Below are 20,890 nucleotides of genomic sequence, written 5' to 3' on the forward strand. Positions count from 1 at the left end.
CCCAAAGCAAGGCAATGCCAAAGAATGCTCAAACTACCGCACAATTGCACTCATCTCACACGCTAGTAAAGTCAAGCTCAAAATTCTCCAAGCCAGGATTCAACAGTACGTGAACCATGAAATTCAAGATGTTCGAGCTGGATTTAGAAAAGGCAGAGGAACCAGAGATCAAATTGCCAGCATCCATTGGATCATCGAGAAAGCAAGAGAGTTTCAGAAAAACATCTATTTCTGCTTCATTGACTCTGCCAAAGCCTTTGACTGTGTGGATCACAACAAACTGTGGAACATTCTGAAAGAGATGGGAATACCAGACCACCTGACCTGCCTCCTGAGAAACCTGTTTCAGGTCAGGAAGCAACAGTTAGAACTGGACATGGAACAACAGACTGGTTCCAAATAGGAAAAGGAGTACGTCAAGGCTGTATATTGTCACCCTGCTTATTTAACTTATATGCAGAGTACATCATGAGAAACACTGGGCTGGAAGAAGCACAAGCTGGAATCAAGATTGCTTGGAGAAATATCAATAACCTCAGATACGCAGATGACACCACCCTTATGGCAAAAAGTGAAGAAGAACTAAAGAGCCTCTTGATGAAAGTGAAAGAGGAGTGTGACAAAGTTGGCTTAAAACTAAACATTCAAAAAACTAAGTTCATGACGTCTGGTCCTATCACTTCATGGCAAATAGATGGGGAAACAATGGAAACAGTGACAGAATTTTTTAGGGGCCTCCAAAATCACTGCAGATGGTGATTGCAGCCATGAAATTAAAAGACGCTTGCTCTTTGGAAGAAAAGTTATGACCAACCCAGACAGCATATTAAAAAGCAGAGATATTACTTTGCCAACAAAGGTCCGTCTAGTCAAAGCTGTGGTTTTTCCAGTGGTCATGTATGGATGTGAGAGTTGGACTATAAAGAAAGCAAAGCACCAAAGAACTGTTGCTTTTGAACTATGGCATTGGAGAAGACTCTTGAGAGTCCCTTGGACTGCAAGGAGATCCAACCAATCCATCCTACAGGAGATCAGTCCTGAGTGTTCATTGGAAGGACTGATGCTGAAACTCCAATACTTTGGCCACCTTATGCGAAGAGCTGACTCGCTGGTAAAGACCCTGACGCTGGGAAAGACTGAAGGCAGAAGAAGGGTTAACAGAGGATGAGATGGCTGGATGGCATCACCTACTCGATGGACATGATTTTGAGCAAACTCATAGAGTCGGTGATGGACAGGGAGGCCTGATGTTCTGCAGTCCATGGGGTCACAAAGAATCAGTCACATGACTGAGCAACTGAACTGAACACCATGCAATGGAACATGTTCCCAGGTCTCAGGTTAGGGCGCACACATCTCTGCTGCTGCTGCTGCTAAGTCGCTTCAGTCATGTCTGACTCTTAGCGACCCCATGGACTGCAGCCTACCAGGCTCCTCCACCCATGGGATTTCCCAGGCAAGAGTACTGGAGTGGGGTGCCGTTGCCTTCTCCGGCACACATCTCTAGGGCCTTTATTCTGCCGAGCAGCTCGCTAGCCCCAGCGGACCTGCTGAGAAGCTCTCACGATGGGGACTTCTGCCTCTCCCTCCCTCAGTGGTCTTGATTTCCTTTTTAAATAAAGAAATTTCCTAGCAACCCCTCCCCCCAGCTCCGATTTCCAGCTGAATCATGCCTGGCTCATCTGGGAGGATGGCAGACTCTGGGCCCGGTGATAATGACTCCTGTTTGCACTCTGAGTACAGTCGGGAAGCGTCTGCGGCGGCTTCATTTCTAGGAACCTGTCACCACTGCTTCGTTCAGCATGTCACCTGCCACCTGCGCTACCTCTTCTGCTAGGCCACTGGTTTGCAATCTGTCTACACAAATCACTTGCATAAAGCTGGGTGGTGGTGGGGGGAGCAGAGATCCCCAGGGACCCCTTGGCGTCTTCTCTGCATCTTAATAATGTGTGACCTTTCATTTAAACACAAACCCTTCAGGGAAGCGGGAGGCCCACTAGCCCGAAAAGCTGATTTTTAATAACCTGCCTCCCCCTTTGATTTCTAACTCATGACTGATTTCTCGGCTCAGAAAAGGAGACCCTGAAGGCCGTGGAGGAGGAGGACGAGGAGAAGACCCTGCCAGGGTGGTTGCCACGGAGCCTCTGCTCAAACCCTGGAGGGAAGCATGGGCTTCACGTTAACTGCAGGAGGTTGAGGACCCCACTCCCAGCTCCTGTGTGTCCTGGCCGGGGTGTGAACCGAGGGCAGTCCTTGTACGGGCGACATTGGAGCCCAGCCTGGAAACCTGCACACACACACTGGGGACCCCGCATGACTGGCTGGGTCATCCACCCTGCTGTGACCTCGGTGTTTGGAGGGTGCTTCTCTTTGCCTTTCCTTGCCCACTGGAGCCCCCAGGTGCCCCCAGGGTCCGAACACTGAAGCGGAAACACAGCCTAGGAAAACTCAGCCTTGAATGTCGACCACAGACAAGCTGATTGCTGCTGGCTGCCCTAGAAGATGAAGGAGCCAGGCCTGGCTGGGGGGAGCTCCTGACCTCATCGAGCAGCCTAGGGGCGCCGGGATGAACCCTGTGGGGCAGGGGGAAGGATGTCTTGGGAGAAGGACCGAGTAGGGAAGCAGAAGGGGCTCATGTCCAGCCGCCCTCGGTGAGGGGCGTGCAGCCACCCACAGTTCCAGGAAGCTCCGAGCCCGAGCCTCCCGGCAGGCGGGACGACAGCCTTGGCTGGGCCTCAGGGATAGCGGGAGGCTGAGGGGACCACCCTGCACCGGGGAGGGGGCCCCCTGTCACAGGGACCCGGCCCCCCGGGCGCTGGATCTTACTCCCACCACCAGCATCCCAGACTGGACCCAGCCCGACGGAGCCCTCTGCTCCCTGCCACCTCTGCCCCGCTACCCAGCTTGAGCCTGGTGGTCGAGGTCACGCCCCCGCCCTCCCTGTGCAGCCCGCTTCGCCCTCTCTCTGATCGCAGCCTGTAGCGCGGGAACCAGCCTGTCGGTGAGGAACGGCCCCGGGGCCTCGAGGGCGACCCTCTCGCAGCCCGCCCGCCACCCCCAGACGCCGGACTCACCCGATGGTGCTCCCCCAGTCGCACCACAGGGTCCTCCCGACGGCCTCCATGTGCTCCTGGAACCGCGGGAGGCAGGACTCCCGGAGCAGGGCGCCGTGGTCGGCGCGCTGGCAGGCGGTGGCCGGGCAGAGCTGGGTCACTGCAACGAGAGCCCCGCGCCACAGTCATCCGCCCGCCCATCCCCGCGGGCTCAGGGGCTGGCTCCACCCTGCGCGGCCCACACCCACCAGCACAGAGTAGCCCTGATGCCCTGGGGGCGCTGCGACCTAGGGGTGGGGAGGGGAGGGGAGGGAGGGGCGTCCGGGCTCCAGCTGGGTCATTGCATCATCGGGCTCCTGGGCCCCGCAAAGGCCTGCCCGCTGACGGTGTGTCTGAGACCGCAGTCTCTCTGGGCTCCAGAGCGGGGACTGCACGTCCTCTGGTCCGGGGGACACGGTCTGACACTCACGCACCTGTTCGGCCTCACCCACCCCCGACCTGGTTCCTAAGCCTCCACTTCGCAGATGTGGAAACTGCAGCAGCGAGAACAGCCTGCCGGGACCGGACACAGGCTGATAACCCACGAGGCCCCCGCACGTCTGCCCGGGAGTGACAGGAGGAATCGGCCTGCCCCAGGGAGCTGGTGAGCGGCACAGGGTCTTGGAGATCCCCGCTCCACTCTTCCACCAGCATGTGCCGGCCGGGCTGTACCACCCAGCACCAAGCTCCTGCTCTCTGGGTCTGGGTGTTCACCAGCTAGAAACCAAGCTGCCAGGCTGTCACCTGAGCTGTTCCTACCCTTCCACCCGTGAGGACTGGGCAGAGGAACAGGTGGACAGAGGTGTTGACTACAGGTAACAGAGTCGATGGGCCGTCCCAAACGAAGGCGAAGGGCAGACTGCCCTGGGGACTGGCCAGGCACAGGGCCCCCCTCAGTCCCCCCGCCCTGGGGAGTCCAGGGTGTACGTGGTGGCAGGGGGCTCCACCCTCCTCTCCAGGGTCCACGTGAGGACCTCCAGTGCCCAATTCCGCGTGGCCCATTGGGGCGGGAGACTAACGAGTCCACTTATCTAAGTGACAGACGGCAGGCTGGACACATCTTGTCAGGGGCCCGAGCCAACAAAGTGACATTTCACAGCAATACAAGGACAGCACTGTGATGTGTTTGTTCAGTCACTTAGTCGTGTCTGACTGTGACCCCATGGATTGCCAGGGACTGTGGTTAACTCTGTGATTAATCACAAATAAAAAGCCAAACAAAGGGAGCCCACGGCACACGGAGATAGAGGTGGAGCTCGCGGCAGGAGCTGAAAACAGCCTCGGGCTTCACCCTGCGGCTCAGCTGGTAAAGAACCCGCCTGCAATGCGGGAGACCTGGGTTCCATCCCTGGGTTGGGAAGATCGCTTGGAGAAGGGAAAGGCTACCCACTCCAGTATTCTGGCCTGGAGAATCCTACCGACTGTATAGTCCCTGGGGTCGCAAAGAGTCAGACACGACTGAGTGACTTACTTCACTTCACTTCACTGCCTGAGCACCAAGGAGCCCGGTCCTGCGCCCGCCACCTGGAGGGTGTCCCTCAGTCCCCCAGATCTGGACACGCAGGCTGGGCACCTGGAAGCTGGTCAAGCAGGGAGGACCCTGGGGGTTTTCAGCCAGAGAAATCAGGAGTAACGGGAGGTGGGTGCGGGAGATGAGAGGCTGGCAAGAGGAAAATCCCCTTGGAGGAGCCCCAGGAGAGGACCTGCAGGCGTGCGGAGCGGGCCAGCCTGCCCTGGGTGCCCTGGGATGGGGCCCCCGCCGGGTCCACCCGGCGCAGCTCGTGCACCCGAGGACCAGCTGGGGAAAGGGGCTGCTCCCAACCCCGGCTCCATCCAGATGCCCCTGAGAAAGCCCACCTGCATGCACAGGTGGAGTGCCAGGGTCACAGGTAGCTCGGGAGGGCTTAGACACTGGCTCACGGAGGACTCCAGCCGCGTTCCCAAGGCCCCACCCAGGTGCCCACGCCCCCACAGCACTCTGCACAATCTGCCCTGGCCTGCCCGCGCACTGCCTTTCCCCAACGCCCAGACCCAGATGCAGCCCGGCCTCCTCCATGGCCTCCTCCTCCTCCTCCAGGCCTCATTTAGGGTGGGCGGGGGTCTTCCTCTCCTTTGGCCGCCCACTGATCGCCCGTTGCCCTCCCTGGAAGCCAGCAGCTCTGAGCCTTCAGTTCAGTTCAGTTCAGTCTATCAGTCGTGTCCGACTCTTTGCGACCCCATAAATCACAGCACGCCAGGCCTCCCTGTCCATCACCAACTCCCGGAGTTCACTCAAACTCATGTCCACAGAGTCGGTGATGCCATCAGGCATCTCATTCTCTGTTGTCCCCTTCTCCTCCCGCCCCCAATCCCTCCCAGCATCAGTCTTTTCCAGTGAGTCAACTCATCGCATGAGGTGGCCAAAGTATTGCAGTTTCAGCTTTAGCATCAGTCCTTCCAATGAACACCCAGGATTGATCTCCTCTAGAATGGACTGGTTGGATCTCCTTGCAGTCCAAGGGACTCTCAAGAGCCTTCTCCAGCACCACAGTTCAAAAGCATCTATTCTTCGGCGATCAGCCTTCTTCACAGTCCAACTCTCACATCCATACATGACCACGGGAAAAACCATAGCCTTGACTAGACGGACCTTTGTTGGCCAAGTAATGTCTCTGCTTTTTAATATGCTATCTAGGTTGGTCATAACTTTCCTTCCAAGGAGTAAGCGTCTTTTAATTTCATGGCTGCAATCAGCATCCACAGTGATTTTGGAGCTTATTATTTGTCAAGCGAACAAGTCGGCGACGTGCCGCTGTAGCAGAGCGCACCATGCGTGGGCTGCACCGAGGCGCCTCGGAGCGTCCTCAGGAGGCCAGGAAGGGTGCTGGCCTCCCCTCCTGCGCTGGCAGGGCCGGGTTAGGGAGAAGGAAGAAAAACGTGCATCTCCCTCAGGGCGCGGGGGCAACCGAAAGCCAGGGGCTGACGTGGCGCTAGAGGGGGGCCCGCAACGGTCTCCCACAATCGTTCCGGGCCTCAGGTCATGCTCGAGCCCCCACTGTGGGTGCGAGCCCCTCTGTAGGGCCGGTTCCGTGGCCCGGATCGGGGCTGCCCCATGGTCGGGTAGCTCCCACCTTTCTGGGAGCCGCTGTCTGTGTCCCAAGGGTGTTTGTTCCCTCTGCTCTGTGGGGACAAAGTCTGCCCCTCACCGCTACCCTTTCTTTCCTGCCCTGCGGGAGCCCAGAGCTGATTCTCCCGGCCATTCTGACAACGGGAATAATGTTGGGCAAGCTGCTTGGGTGGTGAATCTAGAAACCAGTTTCATTTTTAAGCACAGGAGGAGGATGCTGGGTTTTTTGTTTTTGTTTAATAAAAAATGAGCCTGATATAGTTTTTTTACTTGCCAAGAGAGGCCACATCACAGCTTTAAAACTGAATACACTGCCTAATGTTTTAAACCAGCTGTTTGAGACCAGGTGGCTCCCATTCCCGGGTAACTGAGAGGTTAATCCTTCACAGCGTGTCTTAAGAGGCCAAGTGCGAGGCTGCCGGGCAGACAGCAGCAAGTCGAGGCAGGACTTGCCCTCACGTTGGCGTCCTTCAGTGCAGGGAGGCTGGCTGGGCCTGGAGGGGCTCAGAGAAAGCACGGGGAATGCCCCCGGCCCTGGCAGGAAGAGGACCAGCAGTGAGATTGCTATGGCAACGGGCCTGGGGCCAGAAAGACAGGGTGGCTTAGGCCCCATGGGGGCCCTTGGGGCTTGAGGGCCTTTGGGCTTTCTAACGAGCAATGAGGGCCCAGGGGAGGACCCGCCAGGTCTCTTCTCACCTGTGCCCTTGGCCTGCGGCTGCATGCCCACAGAACCAGCCTATCTTGCTGCTGCTCAGCTCAGGCCGCGATTGCAGAGACAGAGCTGCAGACCCGCATGGGCCTCCCAGGGCCGGGGTCACGGGTGCGGGACGAGCCATGAGAAGGGCCCCTCCCTTGTTGGAGTGGCGGACCGGGCAGCTGGGCTCAGAGCCTCCCCTGGCGGAGCCTGTGGGTCTCTGGGCCCCAGCCCACCGCCCCCACCACCCAGGCTGGGCCCCTGAGCCCTATCACCTCTGGGCCAAGTTTCTTTCTCTGTGAAATGAGACCATCCTGCACCAAGTGGGCCAACAGGGCTGGTTTCCAGAACTAGTGTCCACAGGACCAGCCGCACGAGGCCCTCCCTGCGGGTCTGCGGTGTGAGGGGTCCTTAGTGACTCACAGCGTGTGAGCCCCGCAGGGGTGGTGGGAGGAGGCAGGAAGAGGAGGCAACAGCGGCACGCTTTGGAGGTGGTGGGTACACACACTCACAGTCTTGAGTCCACATGGGTGCATACACACCCAGGACCTTCTAAGTCACACACTTGAAATGCATTGTTTATTCTATGCCAATTGCCCAATGGAATTGAAGAAGTGAAGTTGCTCAGTCGTGTCCGACTCTTTGCAACCCCATGAACTGTAGCCTGTCAGGCTCCTCTGTCCATGGAAATCTCCAGGTAAGAGTACTGGAGTCGGTTGTCATGCCCAGGGGATCTTCCCGACCCAGGGATCAAACCCCGGCCTCCTGCGTTGCAGGCAGACTCCTTAACTGGCTGAGCCATGAGGGAAATCACTCCTCAGTTAAAAGCAGTAAATCTGAGGTAACGTAAAGAGCGGGCGATCCGAGCTCTGTGATTACAGCTGATCTTCACACCGCCTCTGCTCGTCCCTATTTTCTACAGGTTAAGGAATGGGGTTTCTAAAGCGCCACCTCTATTCTGCCTGGACCTTTCCCTAATAGCCGCAGGAAAAGCCTTGCTCTGTGCGCTCCTGCTGAATCACCTCCTGCTCTCCCAGCTGGGGCCAGCACACTGGGAACCACCCCCTCCAGGACTCCCCTGGTTACAGCCACCTGGGAGACAAATGCCCAGGAAGCTACCTGCCTGGCCAGTCCCTAACTGCCCCAGAGGATGATGTAAACAAACAGCACGTGGTTTGAACGTGTTGCCTTCAGCCTTTCTCTATCTGCTCTGGAAAAAGAAAACAAGAACCCAAAAGACAAAATGAAAAAAAAAACCTCTGTGTGACAAGTGAAAACTCAACTCAACCCTCAAGGCCCAGTGAACCATCACCTCCTCCGCCCCGCCCAGCACAGAGCCCTCTCCGACTGTGCATCACCCTATCTTCCAACTGCTACCAGGAACCCTTCAACAGCCAACCATGGAAGGGGAAGGGGACCTCGAGCCTGTGCCTCCCCCATACCCAGTGCCCCACCTCAGCAGATCAGCTGGGAGACTCCTCACTCCTGGCCAGGGATGGCTCTCTTAACGTTCCAGGTCTGTTCTGGCTTCTCGAAAGCCCCTTGCAGGCCTGGCACCATGTGACCCCAGCGTTAGGTACTGGGGGGGAAGTCATCAGGAGGAGGGAGTGCTTCCCTCATCTGCACATCTACCCAGCCCACAGCATCCTTGCGCACAAATGGACCCTGGAATCTGCTTGGGGCAATAATGCCTCATGCAGAGGGGCCAACCTCTGTCACCTCACTTCACCTTTGCCTTTCAGGCCTCTTCCCCCAAAACATGAGGTTTATTATTGCTGTTGTTCAGTCCCTCATTCGTGTTCAACTCTTTGCGACCCCATGGACTGCAACACGCCAGGCTTCCCTGTCCTTCACCATCTCTTGGAGTTTGCTCAAACTCATGTCCATTGAGTCGGTGATGCCATCCAACCATCTCATCCTCTGTCGTCCCCTTCTCCTCCTGCCTTCAGTCTTTCCCAACATCAGAGTCTTTTCCAATGAGCTGGCTCTTTGCATCAGGTGGCCAAAGTATTGAAGCTTCAGCATCAGTCCTTCCAATGAACACCCAAGACTGATCTCATTTAGGATGGACTGGTTGGATCTCCTTGCAGTCCAAGGGACTCTCAAGAGTCTTCTCCAACACCACGGTTTGAAAGCATCCATTCATCATCGCTCGGGCTTCTTTATGGTCCAGCTCTCAAGTCTGCTATCTGATTCATGGACTGCTTTCGTTCCAGTCGACAGTGGGCTGGAACGTATGACAGCGAGGCAGGTGTTATCATCCAGTCATCTGCAGGGTAAACTGCTGTCTTTGATCCTCCCAGGTGAGGTCTGGCTCAACAGAACCCTTGCTGGTGAGCCTCTCAGGTATGGGGGTACAGAGCTCTGGAAGCACACACAGGTGGATGCTGCCCAGGTGGGTGCGGGAGGCGGCCTCTGGTCCCTGGTCCCACAGAAGTCACTGGAGAGCTCCACCCGGGAGGGAGAGGGGTGGGATCAAGGACAGACATGAAGGAGATACCGGGAGGTCTAATGAGCAGGAAATAAGAGCGGCCTGGCTGTGATGAGACGCCCGGGTCCTCTGCTCCCCTGCCAAGACTTGGCCATGGACCCTGCTTTAGTGAAGCTGCTCAGAATCTGTGTTTTGAATGATCACTGAAGTGATGTCTTTGGATGTCAAAGGAAATACTAACATAAAACAATCTTAGGGAAATTTTTGTTTTTTCTCCATGGACAACAATACTGTCATTATGTCACCAAGAATAAGCTCTTGTTTAGCTTGGGAGCCTCCTCCTGCTGCTGTGTTGACATAACCCTCCTGGCTAAGAACAGATGTGTTCTCTAGAAACGTTACCCAGCCCCAAGGTCATCCATCCTGGAGTGGGGAAGGGCTGGTGCCTATGACATCCCTGTGGGCGCATCATGCTGGGGGTGGGAGGAGGCTGGGGGGCCAGGGAAGAGCTCCAGCAGCATCCTGTGGTCTCCACGTGCCAGGAGGACGCTGCAGAGCAGGGGTAGGTGGGCAGGGTCGGGGGCACACAGGGCCGGCAGGGGTTCCACCCCTCCCCCAGCCCCTCCCCAGGCTCCCCGTCTCCTCCTCGGGTCTCCCCTGAGTCCCCAGCAGAACGAGAGGTTCTTGGGCTGGGATCTCGCTGCATCCTCCCCTGCCTGCCGGCGTATGCCCTTCTCAGAGCCCACCACGCGTCTGCCACCCACCAGGCCCATCACGTTGCAGGGCACACGTCCGACTCAAATGCGATGGGGTCACGGGCTGGAAACGTTCACCTCTCGGGGCTCACTCAGGTCTGTCTGTGTGTCTGTCTTGGAGAGGTGCCCTCACAGCCGGGGCCCCTGTGGCTCCTGGGATGGGACCTGGCTGCACGGCCCGAATGTCCAGCCGAGAGGACAGAACGGAGAGTTGGGCCCAGGTGCCGGGTCCCTCCCCAAGACGGTCCTGGCGGGCGGGCCTGGGCCAGGGCCCTTGGAGCGGGACACCCTCTGTGCCAGGCGGCCCTCAGGAAAGAAGGGCTCTGGGCCTGAAGGCTGCCAAGCCGCTGCCCTGCTGACGGCTCAGCGTCTTCACTGGAATTCAGGTCACACAGGGCGCCGCCATCACTCTGCCAGGCACTGTTTCTAACTGAGGAGAAGCTATGGGACTGCTTCATCCTGGAGGAAAAGCAGGAGGAACCGACTTTCCCCAACTAGCTATTTGCCCTGAGTAAGGATTTCACCTAAAACTCTTCTTTGACGTGTGGTTACCGCCACTTCCAATGTGGGCATAAACGTCTCTCAACAGCCCTGGCCTGGCACTGACGGTGTGCACACCGCCGGGCACACAGCTGTAGAAGGAAGACGGACGCCCAGAAACGTCTCTCTGCCACTACACACACAGGGTGAACAGAAACACTGAGTCGAGCAAAAAAAGAACCTTTCAGATGCGGACTCCAGGATTAGAGCCGCCTCTGGACTTAAAGCACATGGCAATCTGAAGCAGTCACATGGACTGCGTTTCCTGTGATGTCCTGGTCGGTTCCAAACAGCTACCCTTGTATTTATATAAAGTCACATATTTCAATAAACACAGTTAGTCACCCAGTGTCTGATTCTTTACGACCCCATGGACTGTAGCCCGCCAGGCTCCTCTGTCCATGGGATTCTCCAGGCAAGGATAGTGGAGTAGGTAGCCATTCCCTTCTCTAGGAGATCTTCCCAACCCAGGGACATAGCAGCCTTAGAAGAAGTACTCCCTCCCCCAGCACACCGGGGGAGGTGCGTGTTTCCCAGGAGATGACAAAGGAGTTCATACAGGCAGGCCAGTGTTGGCCAGCACTGTCAAGAGAAGGTGGAGCTTACAACGAAGTCATCACACAAGGACTCTGGCTCCTCTGGAAATGTCCCTCTTTTCTGACTGATGAAAAATAAGAAATTCCACCTGGCAATTCTGGGTAGCAAAATCGTCATCACCAAGGGGCTCTAGCTCACACTACCCCTTGAGAAGAAAAACGTGTGCTCTCCTAATTCTGATTACCGCTGGGCTCCAATGACACTAATGAGCTGATAACCTCATAAAGCTGTGTTTCTTCTTCCATGATATAACATTAGCCAGACCTCTCAGAATGTTAGGGTTCCAGGACTTTGACCTTCCACCAGGATATGTATTATTTTCTTGGTAAACAAGGAAGGTCTTTAATATGGGATTATGATAAAGTGTTTTATTTACATAAGCTTTAGAGGGTGCAGCTTCTGGATGGCAGGAAAGAGAATTTGTTTATTTATGCTTAAAAAATGACTCAGCCCAGCTCTCTACCTTGCTGAAAGAGAAACGCTCATTTCTTAAGAAACTAAAACAGTACATTCCAGGTCAAACCCACAGATCCTAATGCAAAAGAAGAGAATAATATTATTATAAGATTCTGCTTTTCATATAACTTCAGCAAAAACACTTAAGTGGCAGGATCAGCTTTCAGAGCACATTCTGTTGAAGTAGATGCTAAGGGTTTTGGGCAGCTCCAACACTCCTTGGCGAGGTGTGGGAACTGGAAGCCTGGAGTAGCAGCCTCCCGCCTCGCAGACAAGCCCTGTGGCCCCTGGCTGCCTCTTGAGCAGCTACACGACAGTGTGGGGTCCCCTTCCTCAAGGGCAGCATCACTGCTCGGGGGCCAGGACACAGCTACCAGGGAGAACCATGGGGCCTCCCTGGGCCACTGGATTCTTCCACTTTACATGATTGATTTGGTTTTTATTAAATGGTAACTACACAAAATGAATCCAATAGCTGAGGCAGTTCAGGAGGGTTGCTTGGCATTTTCTGAAAACAGTTGGAAGAGGGAACTGAAGATGACAGTTTCTGGCTAAATTTTGAGAAGGTCAGGGGCAGGTTCCTGCCGCTACTGTCTCAGAACAGGAAGCCAGGCGTGTTCTGCCACCTCCCCAAGAGTCCCCTCTCTGGACTGCTACTAGCAACACACACACACACACACAAGTGGCAAGTCAACACACACCCACGCACACAGAGTGGCAAATCAACCCATATAACACACACACACGCACACACACACACGCACACACACACAGAGTGGCAAGTCAACACACACCCACACAGAGTGGCAAATAAACACATGTAACACACACACACACAGAGTAGCAAGTCAACACACACGCACACACACCCACCCACCTGTGGAAATGCCCCGAAAAGAATGGTTGGCCTCATTTGTGCAAAGGAGGCTTATGTACAAATCAGCAACCGTTGGCTGTGAATGTGTCAGATTTTCAGTTTTAGCCAGTTTTCTAGGTAAATGGTCCGTGGTTCTGATTCTGGAACCCGAAACCGCTCGGAGCCAGGGGCCAAGGTGCCACGAGGGCGGTTACGGTTTCCTTAGGAACCCGAGTGCCTGCGCCCCGCTCCCGGTGCCCCCGCGACGCCTCCGAAGCCGCCCCTTCCCCGGAGGGAGGCGTCCCCCGCCCGCGGCCGCGTCCGGAGCCGAAGCCGGGACCCCCGCCTACTCACCCAGGAGCAGCCAGAGGCCGCGGCACCAGAGGCCGCGCAGGCCCGGGGCCATGGCCGCAGCCGAGCCGAGTCCAGCCGCCCGCAGCGCGCCCCGCCGAGGACTGAGCCCGCCGCACCGGGGGCGGGGGCGGCAGCGGAGCGGCGGGAGGCGGCGGCCGCGGGGCCCGGCCCACAGCGGCCCGCGGCGGGTGGAGGGGAGGCGGGCAGAGGGGTGGCCCGCGCGGGGATGGGGCCGCGGCAGGCGAGCCGGGCTGGCCAGCACCTGCCGGCCGGGGCGCGGGGGCAGGCGCTGCACCAGAGGCGAGCGCGGGGCCGGACGCGGAAGGCTTCGCCCGAGAGGAGAGGGAGCCGCGCAGGGTCTCCAGGACCCTCCCGGGGAACCGCACACTCCGGCGACGACCTCGACCGAGGCACGGATGCTGCTGAAGTGTTGGCCACTTGTTTAACTGGGGCGGCTCTTCTAAACAGGGCCTCTCGATGCCAAGCCGGGCACCCTCTCTCCTTCGCTCTGTGGGTTACAACCGCTCTACCTCCGGGGTCTACTTTGCAGAAGACCAGGCCACGCTGGCCCATCCGCCTCACCCAAGGTGCAGGCACTGGGGTTTCTGAGAGGACAAAAGCAGCCCTGGAGCTTGGAGACATTCAGAGTAACCAAAAAAGGACCCACAGGTCCAGCGTGGTGCTGGAATGGAGCCGGAATGACGGGAATGGGGAGGTGTGGGTGCAGGGGAGGAGGTGCCTGGAAGGTTTGTGTGGGTCTTGGGCTAGAGAGAAGAGGGCTCCTGCGAGTACAGAAAGCTGGCCCCTGTGGACTTCTTGCCTGACATGGGGGGTGAAAGGCAGAGGAGGCTGGGCGGGCCTTTGTGGCTCTGAAGGTGGAGAAAGAGAAGGGCTCCCGCAGGCGGCAGGGGGACACATGAGAGCCCTGGGAATGTGGGGAAGTGCAGGTAACCTGCGTGCTTAGGTCTGACCTGCATCAGCCTGGCCTAGCTGAGCTGACCTGGGCTCTCTGAGCTCTGCTGGTGGCTGTGCTTCACTTTGCAGAGGTTCCTGCTTGTAACAGCCTATTCTCAGAACGCTCAGCAAGTGAGTACATTTATGACTCACTGGAAGACTCTGATGCTGGGAGGGATTGGGGGCGGGAGAAGGGGACGACAGAGAATGAGATGGCTGGATGGCATCACCGACTCGATGGACATGAGTTTGAGTGAACTCCGGGAGTTGGTGATGGACATGGAGGCCTGGCGTGCTGTGACTCATGGGGTCGCAAAGAGTTGGACACGACTGAGCAACTGAACTGAACTGAACTGAGCTGATGCTCATGCTAAGGAATCAACCACTGCCCTTGGGAGGAGCAGGAATCACATCTTTGTGACCGAAGCTTCCGGCACCTAGCAGAGTGCCTAGTGCAGAATTCTATGGTCAGTCTGTGTGGACCGACTCAACACATCCCTCTGCTGACAGCTCTGTGAACAGGCAGCAGCTGACAGCCAGCCAGGCAGGAGGCACTGAGGACCTGCGTGCCTACAGCCTGGAGCCCGAGGGGGCTGTGCCCCATTGGAGGGGAGCACGCGCTCGCTCAAGCTGAGAAGCTCCTCTTCCCCAAACGTAGGGAGATACACCCCAGCGTGTGGCCTGGCCTCCCTCTCTTTATTCATTTAAGAGACAGATGCTGGGTAAACAAGGCAGGTTGTTCTGCCCTTCAGTTGGTGAATCCAATGAGGCGCCTACAAAAATCTCAGTAACACAGAACCACAGGCCTGGGCCTGATGCGGCTGAGTGTATGGGGAGGCTGCAGGCCAGAGAGAAGAGCCCGCTGGGAAAGGCACAACTGTGGGGGGGCGGGGAGTAAGTGAGGCCCCAGGCCCTCCCCGTGAAGCGCATGGTCTCTGCTCTGACTCACCCTCCACTCACCCCTCCCCCCGCGGCTGTGGGCCTCCCTGCATCTGCCTAGGGTTGGGCTCTTCATTACCCAAGGCACCTGGGACCCCTCTCCTTTCCCTGTTGGGGTTGGCAGGGTCTGGGTGGGAAGCCCTCTTGTCATTTCTCCTCTCCATTTTCTCACACTCCCCACGCTGACAGATACATGTACCTAACAAGACAGAGTGTAGTTCTCAAGTCTGTGGACTTAGGAAGCTCACAATTCTCTTGGGAATGCCATAGTTGGGGGCGTACCCACCATGGCACTTTCTCCCCTAATGGTTTTCTTATCTGCACCTTGGGTCTGGGTAAGAGATGCCCCAGTAATTACTATGGGTTTTCCCTTTGGCAGAGGTAGGGAAGTGGGACAAACTCTAGTGTCTTTATACCTATGATATCATAAGAGTTGCCAATTTTGCCCCAGCCGTATTTCTTGCTGATAGCATGGATAGTCCTCTCCCTGGGCACCTCCATCTACATGAATGTTAGGTTAAGCAATGGAAGAGTTGAGAAGATGGCCAAATGCTTAAAGACACAATCTAGACAGGTCAACATGACTAAAAATTCAAAGTGAAAAGAAGACTTCAGCTTCCATCCATGATGAAGTAACAGGGAATGGATTCACCTTCTCCGCTTAAATGAAAACGCTGGACAAAACAGATCAAGGAACAGTTGTCACCTTGGACCACCGGACAGAGGCCCTGGGAACAGGGAAACAAGTGAGGTGAGCCGTATGACTGCTCACTGCCCTCAGGTTCCCGACACAGTCTGGGGGCACCAGGGTTGGGAGGCTGGGGGGCCAAGTCAGCTGGAGCTGGCAGGGTGCCAGGGTACCAGACAGGAGAGCCGCACAGAGGAAGCTGCAGCGGAATACTGATCAGAGTACGCATGCAAGGGCAGCATCTGAGGCAGGAAAGCAAACACCTGGCCAGGAGCAGGTTGGAGCAATCTCAGAGCTCACGTGGGGCCTGGAAAAGCTCCAGCTCCACCAACCATAGTGAAAAACCCTGAGATAAGCACAAGAGTAGTGAGAATTACTGCCTTTGGAGTCGGAGAAAAAATAACTATAAAGGCTGCCCTGGGGCCACCTGATGAAGCTTCAAAGCAAGAATTGACTAGATCTAATAAACTCTTAAGTAACTACTACATCTCAGAATAAAGACTTAAGAGAACAAACCAGCAAAGAACCATGAGACAACTTCAAGTGGCTTAATAAATGTACAGCTGGAGTTCAGTCAGACAGAAATATGTGAAGTACCGTGTAAAAATTTTGATAAATCTATAAATTCAAGAATATCAACAAACCCCAAGAACAAGAATGAAGAAAAATACAAGGCACACCATGATGAAATTGCTTACAACCAGTAATAAAGAGAAAACCTCCATTAAAGTGACTGGAGGAAAACTGTTATGTACAGAGAAGCAGAGATAACGGTGACAGCAGGGTTCTCATGGGAAACGATGCGAACCAGACAGGGATGGAGCAATGCTAGTGAGCACGGAAGGAAAGAATATCCCGTACTCTGCAGACAGCTTTTCAGTCATCTGCTGACACAAGGGGGAAGGTGTTGCTGAAGTCCCCACTCCCAGGGTGGCAGTTCAGAGGTGATGCTTTAGTCATCAGTCAGGAATGAGTGGTTCCAAAGACGCACTTGTGAGCAGTAACAGCTCCGCTCTGTGGTTTGCTCACAGAGCACACCTGTCAGATAAACATGGAACATAACCAGCGGCATCTTGGGAGCACTCAGCTTCATCAAACCTTCATCAGGTTTCAGCATTCAAACCTGAACACCGCTGTGTGCCTATTTCCCAGAAGTTCTCAGTGAGCACTGTAACCATTCCTGCTTACTCAGGAGTGTGTGTGTGGAGGTGGAGGGGGTGGTGGGATGGGGGAAGAAGGGAGGGAGAAGTAAGATGAGAGAAAAGAGCAGAGAAGAGAAAACGGGAAGAAAGCAGAAGGCTCTTGATCCAGTTATATCTGAATTATTTTCTGGAGGTGTCAATTATGTGAGTTAAATTTTACTTTTAACTAGTTTGTGCTTTGGCTAGTTTGAGTTGTATTTCTATCATTTGTAATCAACTGCCCCCTGAGTAACGTACTAACTTATGACCTGCTTCATTCTAAAAAATTTTGAGGCAGGGTATAGGCATTTATAGAAGAGAAAAAAAAGAAGATAAGAAAGTGGAATGAAAGCAAAGCAGCAGGACAGCACAAGAGAGTCAGGGTAGTCCCTGCACAGAAAGACGCATCACTGCACATGCTTGCAGAGGCCCTTCCAGCAGCAGCAAAGCTCGAAAGGCTCGTCTACTGTGACAAGTACTGAGGCAAACACTCTACTCCATCCCTGTGAGAGAAGATGGTTCCATCTTCACTTGACACACCAGACAACTGAGGCACAGGGCTATTACCTAACTTGTCCAAGGTTAAACACAGCTGACAAGCTCAGCCAGGAATCCGAGTCAAGGAAATCTGGCTTCAGAGCCTGCCTTCTTAAACAGTATACTGTTACAAGTGATGCAGGAGTTTGGCTCTCAGCTTCCTGGCAGGAAAAGCAAAGCCACTTTAAACAATCAATGTCCATAATATACATATTAACGACATTCTCTGATGTGTCAGGGGACTATTACTATCAACCCTAAGTATTATGATGTTATTAAGATCTAAAGTGTTAGTGTTAGTCACTCAATCGTGTTCAATTCTTTGCGACTGCAATGGACTATAGCCCACCAGGCTCCTCTATCCATGGAATTCTCCAGGAAGAATATTGAGAGTGTGTAGCCATTCCCTTCTCCAGGAGGTCCTCTGGACCCAGGGAACAAACCCAGGTCTCCCACATTGCAGGCAGATTCTTTACCATATGAGCCACCTAAAGATCTAAGTTCTATATAAATACTAGTAGCTAAGGGGGAGCTAGTCAAAGCTATGGTTTTTCCAGTAGTCATGTATGGATGTGAGAGTTGGACCATAAACGTGGCTGAGCACTGAAGAAATGATGCTTTTGAACTGTGGTGTTGAAGACTACTAAAAGTGCCTTGGACAGCAAGGCGATCCAACCAGTCAATCCTAAAGGAAATCAATCCTGAATATTCACTGGAAGGACTGATGCTGAAGCTCCAATCCTTTGGCCACCTGATGTGAAGAGCAGAATCAATGGAAAAGACCCTGATGGTGGGAAAGCTGAGGGCAGGAGGCTAAAGTGATGACAGAGGATGAGATGGTTTGATGCATCACTGACTCAATGGACACGAGTTTGAGCAAACTCAAGGAGATAGTGAAGCACAGGGAAATCTGGGGTGCTGCAGTCCATGTGGTTGCAAACAGGCAGACATGACTTAGCGACTGAACAACAAAGCTAGGGGGTTATTTAATACTCACAACTCATAACTGCTTTGTCCCCGAGAATCAAACTTCAGGCAGGAATCTCATATTGTTCTCAGCAGCTCTTGAGAGATGACCCTTATAGGTGCATTACTTTTCTATTGCTGAGGTCACACACTACCACAAGTTTGGTGGCTTAAACAACACAGATCTATTATCTTATACTTCTAGAAGTCAAAAGTTGGAGATGGGTTTCGCCAGGCTAAAATTAAGATGTCCGCGGGGCTGCATTCCTGCTGGTAGCTCTAGTGGACCAGCCCTTTCCAGCTTCCGGAAGTCACTTGCAATCCCTTGGCTCCTAGCCACCTTCCTCCATCTTCAAAGCCAGTAACAGTGGTGGAGCCCTTCTCGAGATGCCATTTCTCTGGTTCTCTCTTCTGCCTGCTCAGATAATCCAGGATCATCTTCCCATCTAAAGGTCATCTGATTAGCAATCTTACTTGCTTCTGTAACCTTAACTCCCTTTTGCCATGTGACACATTCACAGGTTTGGGCATGAAGACTGGTCAGTTTGGAGGGCCATTACTTTACTGACCACAAGAGCCAACAGTATTAAACATTTTACTATTATGCCAGATAGATACTTTGTAATAAGTAACTGATCAATAATGAAAAAGAAGCCAACATATACAGAACTCTGGCTGAAAAATTTTTTTTTTTTAAAGAAACTACCTGAGGGGCGGTCCTAAGATGGCAGAGGAATAGGACGGGGAGACTACTTTCTCCCCCAAAATTTCATCAAAAGAACATTTGAACGCTGAGTAAATTCCACAAAACAACTTCTGAATGTTAGCAGAGGACATCAGGCACCTGGAAAAGCAGCCCATTGTCTTCGAACGGAGGTAGGAAAAAATACAAAAGATAAAAAGAGAGACAAAAGAGGTAGGGATGGAGATCTGTTCTGGGAAGGGAGTATTAAAAAAACAGAGAGAAGTTTCCAAACACCAGGAAACACTCTCACTGGCGAGTCTGTGGCGAGCCTTGGAACCTCAGAGGGCCACATAACCGGGAGGAAAAAGAAAGAAATAATTAAAACCCACAGATTACGTGCCCAACGGTAACTCCCAATGGAGAAGCAGCGCAGACGCCTGTCTCCACCACTAGCAAGTGGGGGCTGGGCAGGGAGGCGCGGGCTGCATTGCTCAGAGTAAGGACCGGGCCTGAATGCCCCGAGGGCAATCTGAGGGAACTAATTTGAGATAGCAAAACAGACTGTGGGATAGCTACCCTGCGAAAAGGTGAAAAGCCCTAATCTAAGAAACTGCCAGGCCCGCTCACAGAACAAAGGACTGAGCAGAGCTAGCCAGCTGCAGACCGGCCCATCCCCTACTGGTGACAGGCAGGCGAGGGGAGCCAGAGCTGGAAGGGGGCAATCGCAGCCCCAGAGAGGCATCCTCTACCAAACTGCAAGCAGGCTTCATTGCTAACCAAGACTTCTTGGGATTCTGGACGGTTGACATCTGCCTGAGAAGGTGCACCGGTTGTATACCCAGAAAACAGTGGCAGGGACTGGGGAAGTGATAAGTCTCAGCGACTTCGCTCGCCAAACACCTGGTCACCTGAGCTGCTCAGACCGGGGAAGGGCACAAAACGCAGGCCCAACCGAATCTGCACCTTTGAGGAGTACCTGAGTACCTGAACCTGAGCGGCTTAGACCTGGGAAGTGCATGCAACCCAGGGCCCGCCTCAGATAGTTCCCAGCAGAGCAACCTAGAGCCTGAGCAGTGTAGACTGGGACAGCACACACGCCGTGAGCGGGGGCAAACCCAGTGTGGCGGAGACTGGGACAGCACACATGCCGTGAGCGGGGGCAAACCCAGTGTGGCGGAGACACTGGGGGCACTCCCCACAGACGCCAGTGATATTTGTTTGCAGTGTTCCTCCCTCCCCACAGCACGACTGAACAAGTGAACCTTAAAAAGGAACCACCACCGCCCCCTAGTGTCAGGGCGGAAATTAGACACTGAAGAGACCAGCAAACAGGAGAATCTGAAACAGAGGGGACCGCCTTGGAAGTGACAAATGGAGAAGTTTTTGAGGCTACTCCAAGAATAAGACTGACAACCAGAGGCAGGAGGATTATGTCCAAATCCTGAGAACACCAGAGAACTCCTGACTCCAGGGAACATTAATCGATAGGATCTCATCAAACGCCTCCATACCTACATGGAAACCAAGCACCACCCAAGGGCCAACAACTTCCAGAGCAAGACATACCATGCAAAGTCTCCAGCAACACAGGAACATAGCCCTGAGCTTCAATATACAGGCTGCCCAAAGTCACTCCAAACCCACCAACATCTCATAATTCATTACTGGACACTTCATTGCACTCCAGAGAGAAGAAATCCAGCTCCACCCATCAGAACACCGACACAAGCTTCCCTAACCAGGAAACCTTGACAAGCCACCCGTCCAACCCCACGCACAGCAAGGAAACTCCACAATAAAGAGAACTCCACAAACTGCCAGAATATGGAAAGGCTACCCCAAATACAGCAATATAAGCAAGATGAAGAGGCAGAGAAATACCCAGCAGGTAAAGGAACAGGATAAATGCCTACCAACCCAAACAAAAGAGGAGACAGGGAATCTACCTGATAAAGAATTCCGAATAATAAGAGTGAAAATGATCCAAAATCTTGAAAACAAAATGGAGTTACAGATAAATAGCCTGGATACAAGGATCAAGAAGATGCAAGAAAGGTTT

The 20,890-nt window shown here is 54.2% G+C and overlaps 1 protein-coding gene across 1 annotated transcript in view; it reads right to left on the minus strand.

The window, feature by feature from the left end:
- Nucleotides 1–13,015, minus strand: part of RAMP1 (receptor activity modifying protein 1) — a 42,627-nt gene extending 29,612 nt beyond the window's left edge. The window contains exons 1-2 of the mRNA XM_055402867.2: nt 12,882–13,015; nt 3,075–3,213 (exon numbers count right to left, since the gene is read on the minus strand). Coding sequence (XP_055258842.1) covers nt 3,075–3,213; nt 12,882–12,933 — 191 coding nt within the window. The 5' untranslated portion in view covers nt 12,934–13,015. The remainder of the gene's footprint in view (nt 1–3,074; nt 3,214–12,881) is intronic.
- Between the last annotated feature and the right edge of the window lie 7,875 nt (nt 13,016–20,890).

Source organism: Moschus berezovskii, chromosome 4 (assembly GCF_049115385.1).
Source record: "Moschus berezovskii isolate FMDL1 chromosome 4, NW_MosBer_1.0, whole genome shotgun sequence".
NCBI classification, from domain to species: Eukaryota; Metazoa; Chordata; class Mammalia; order Artiodactyla; family Moschidae; genus Moschus; species Moschus berezovskii.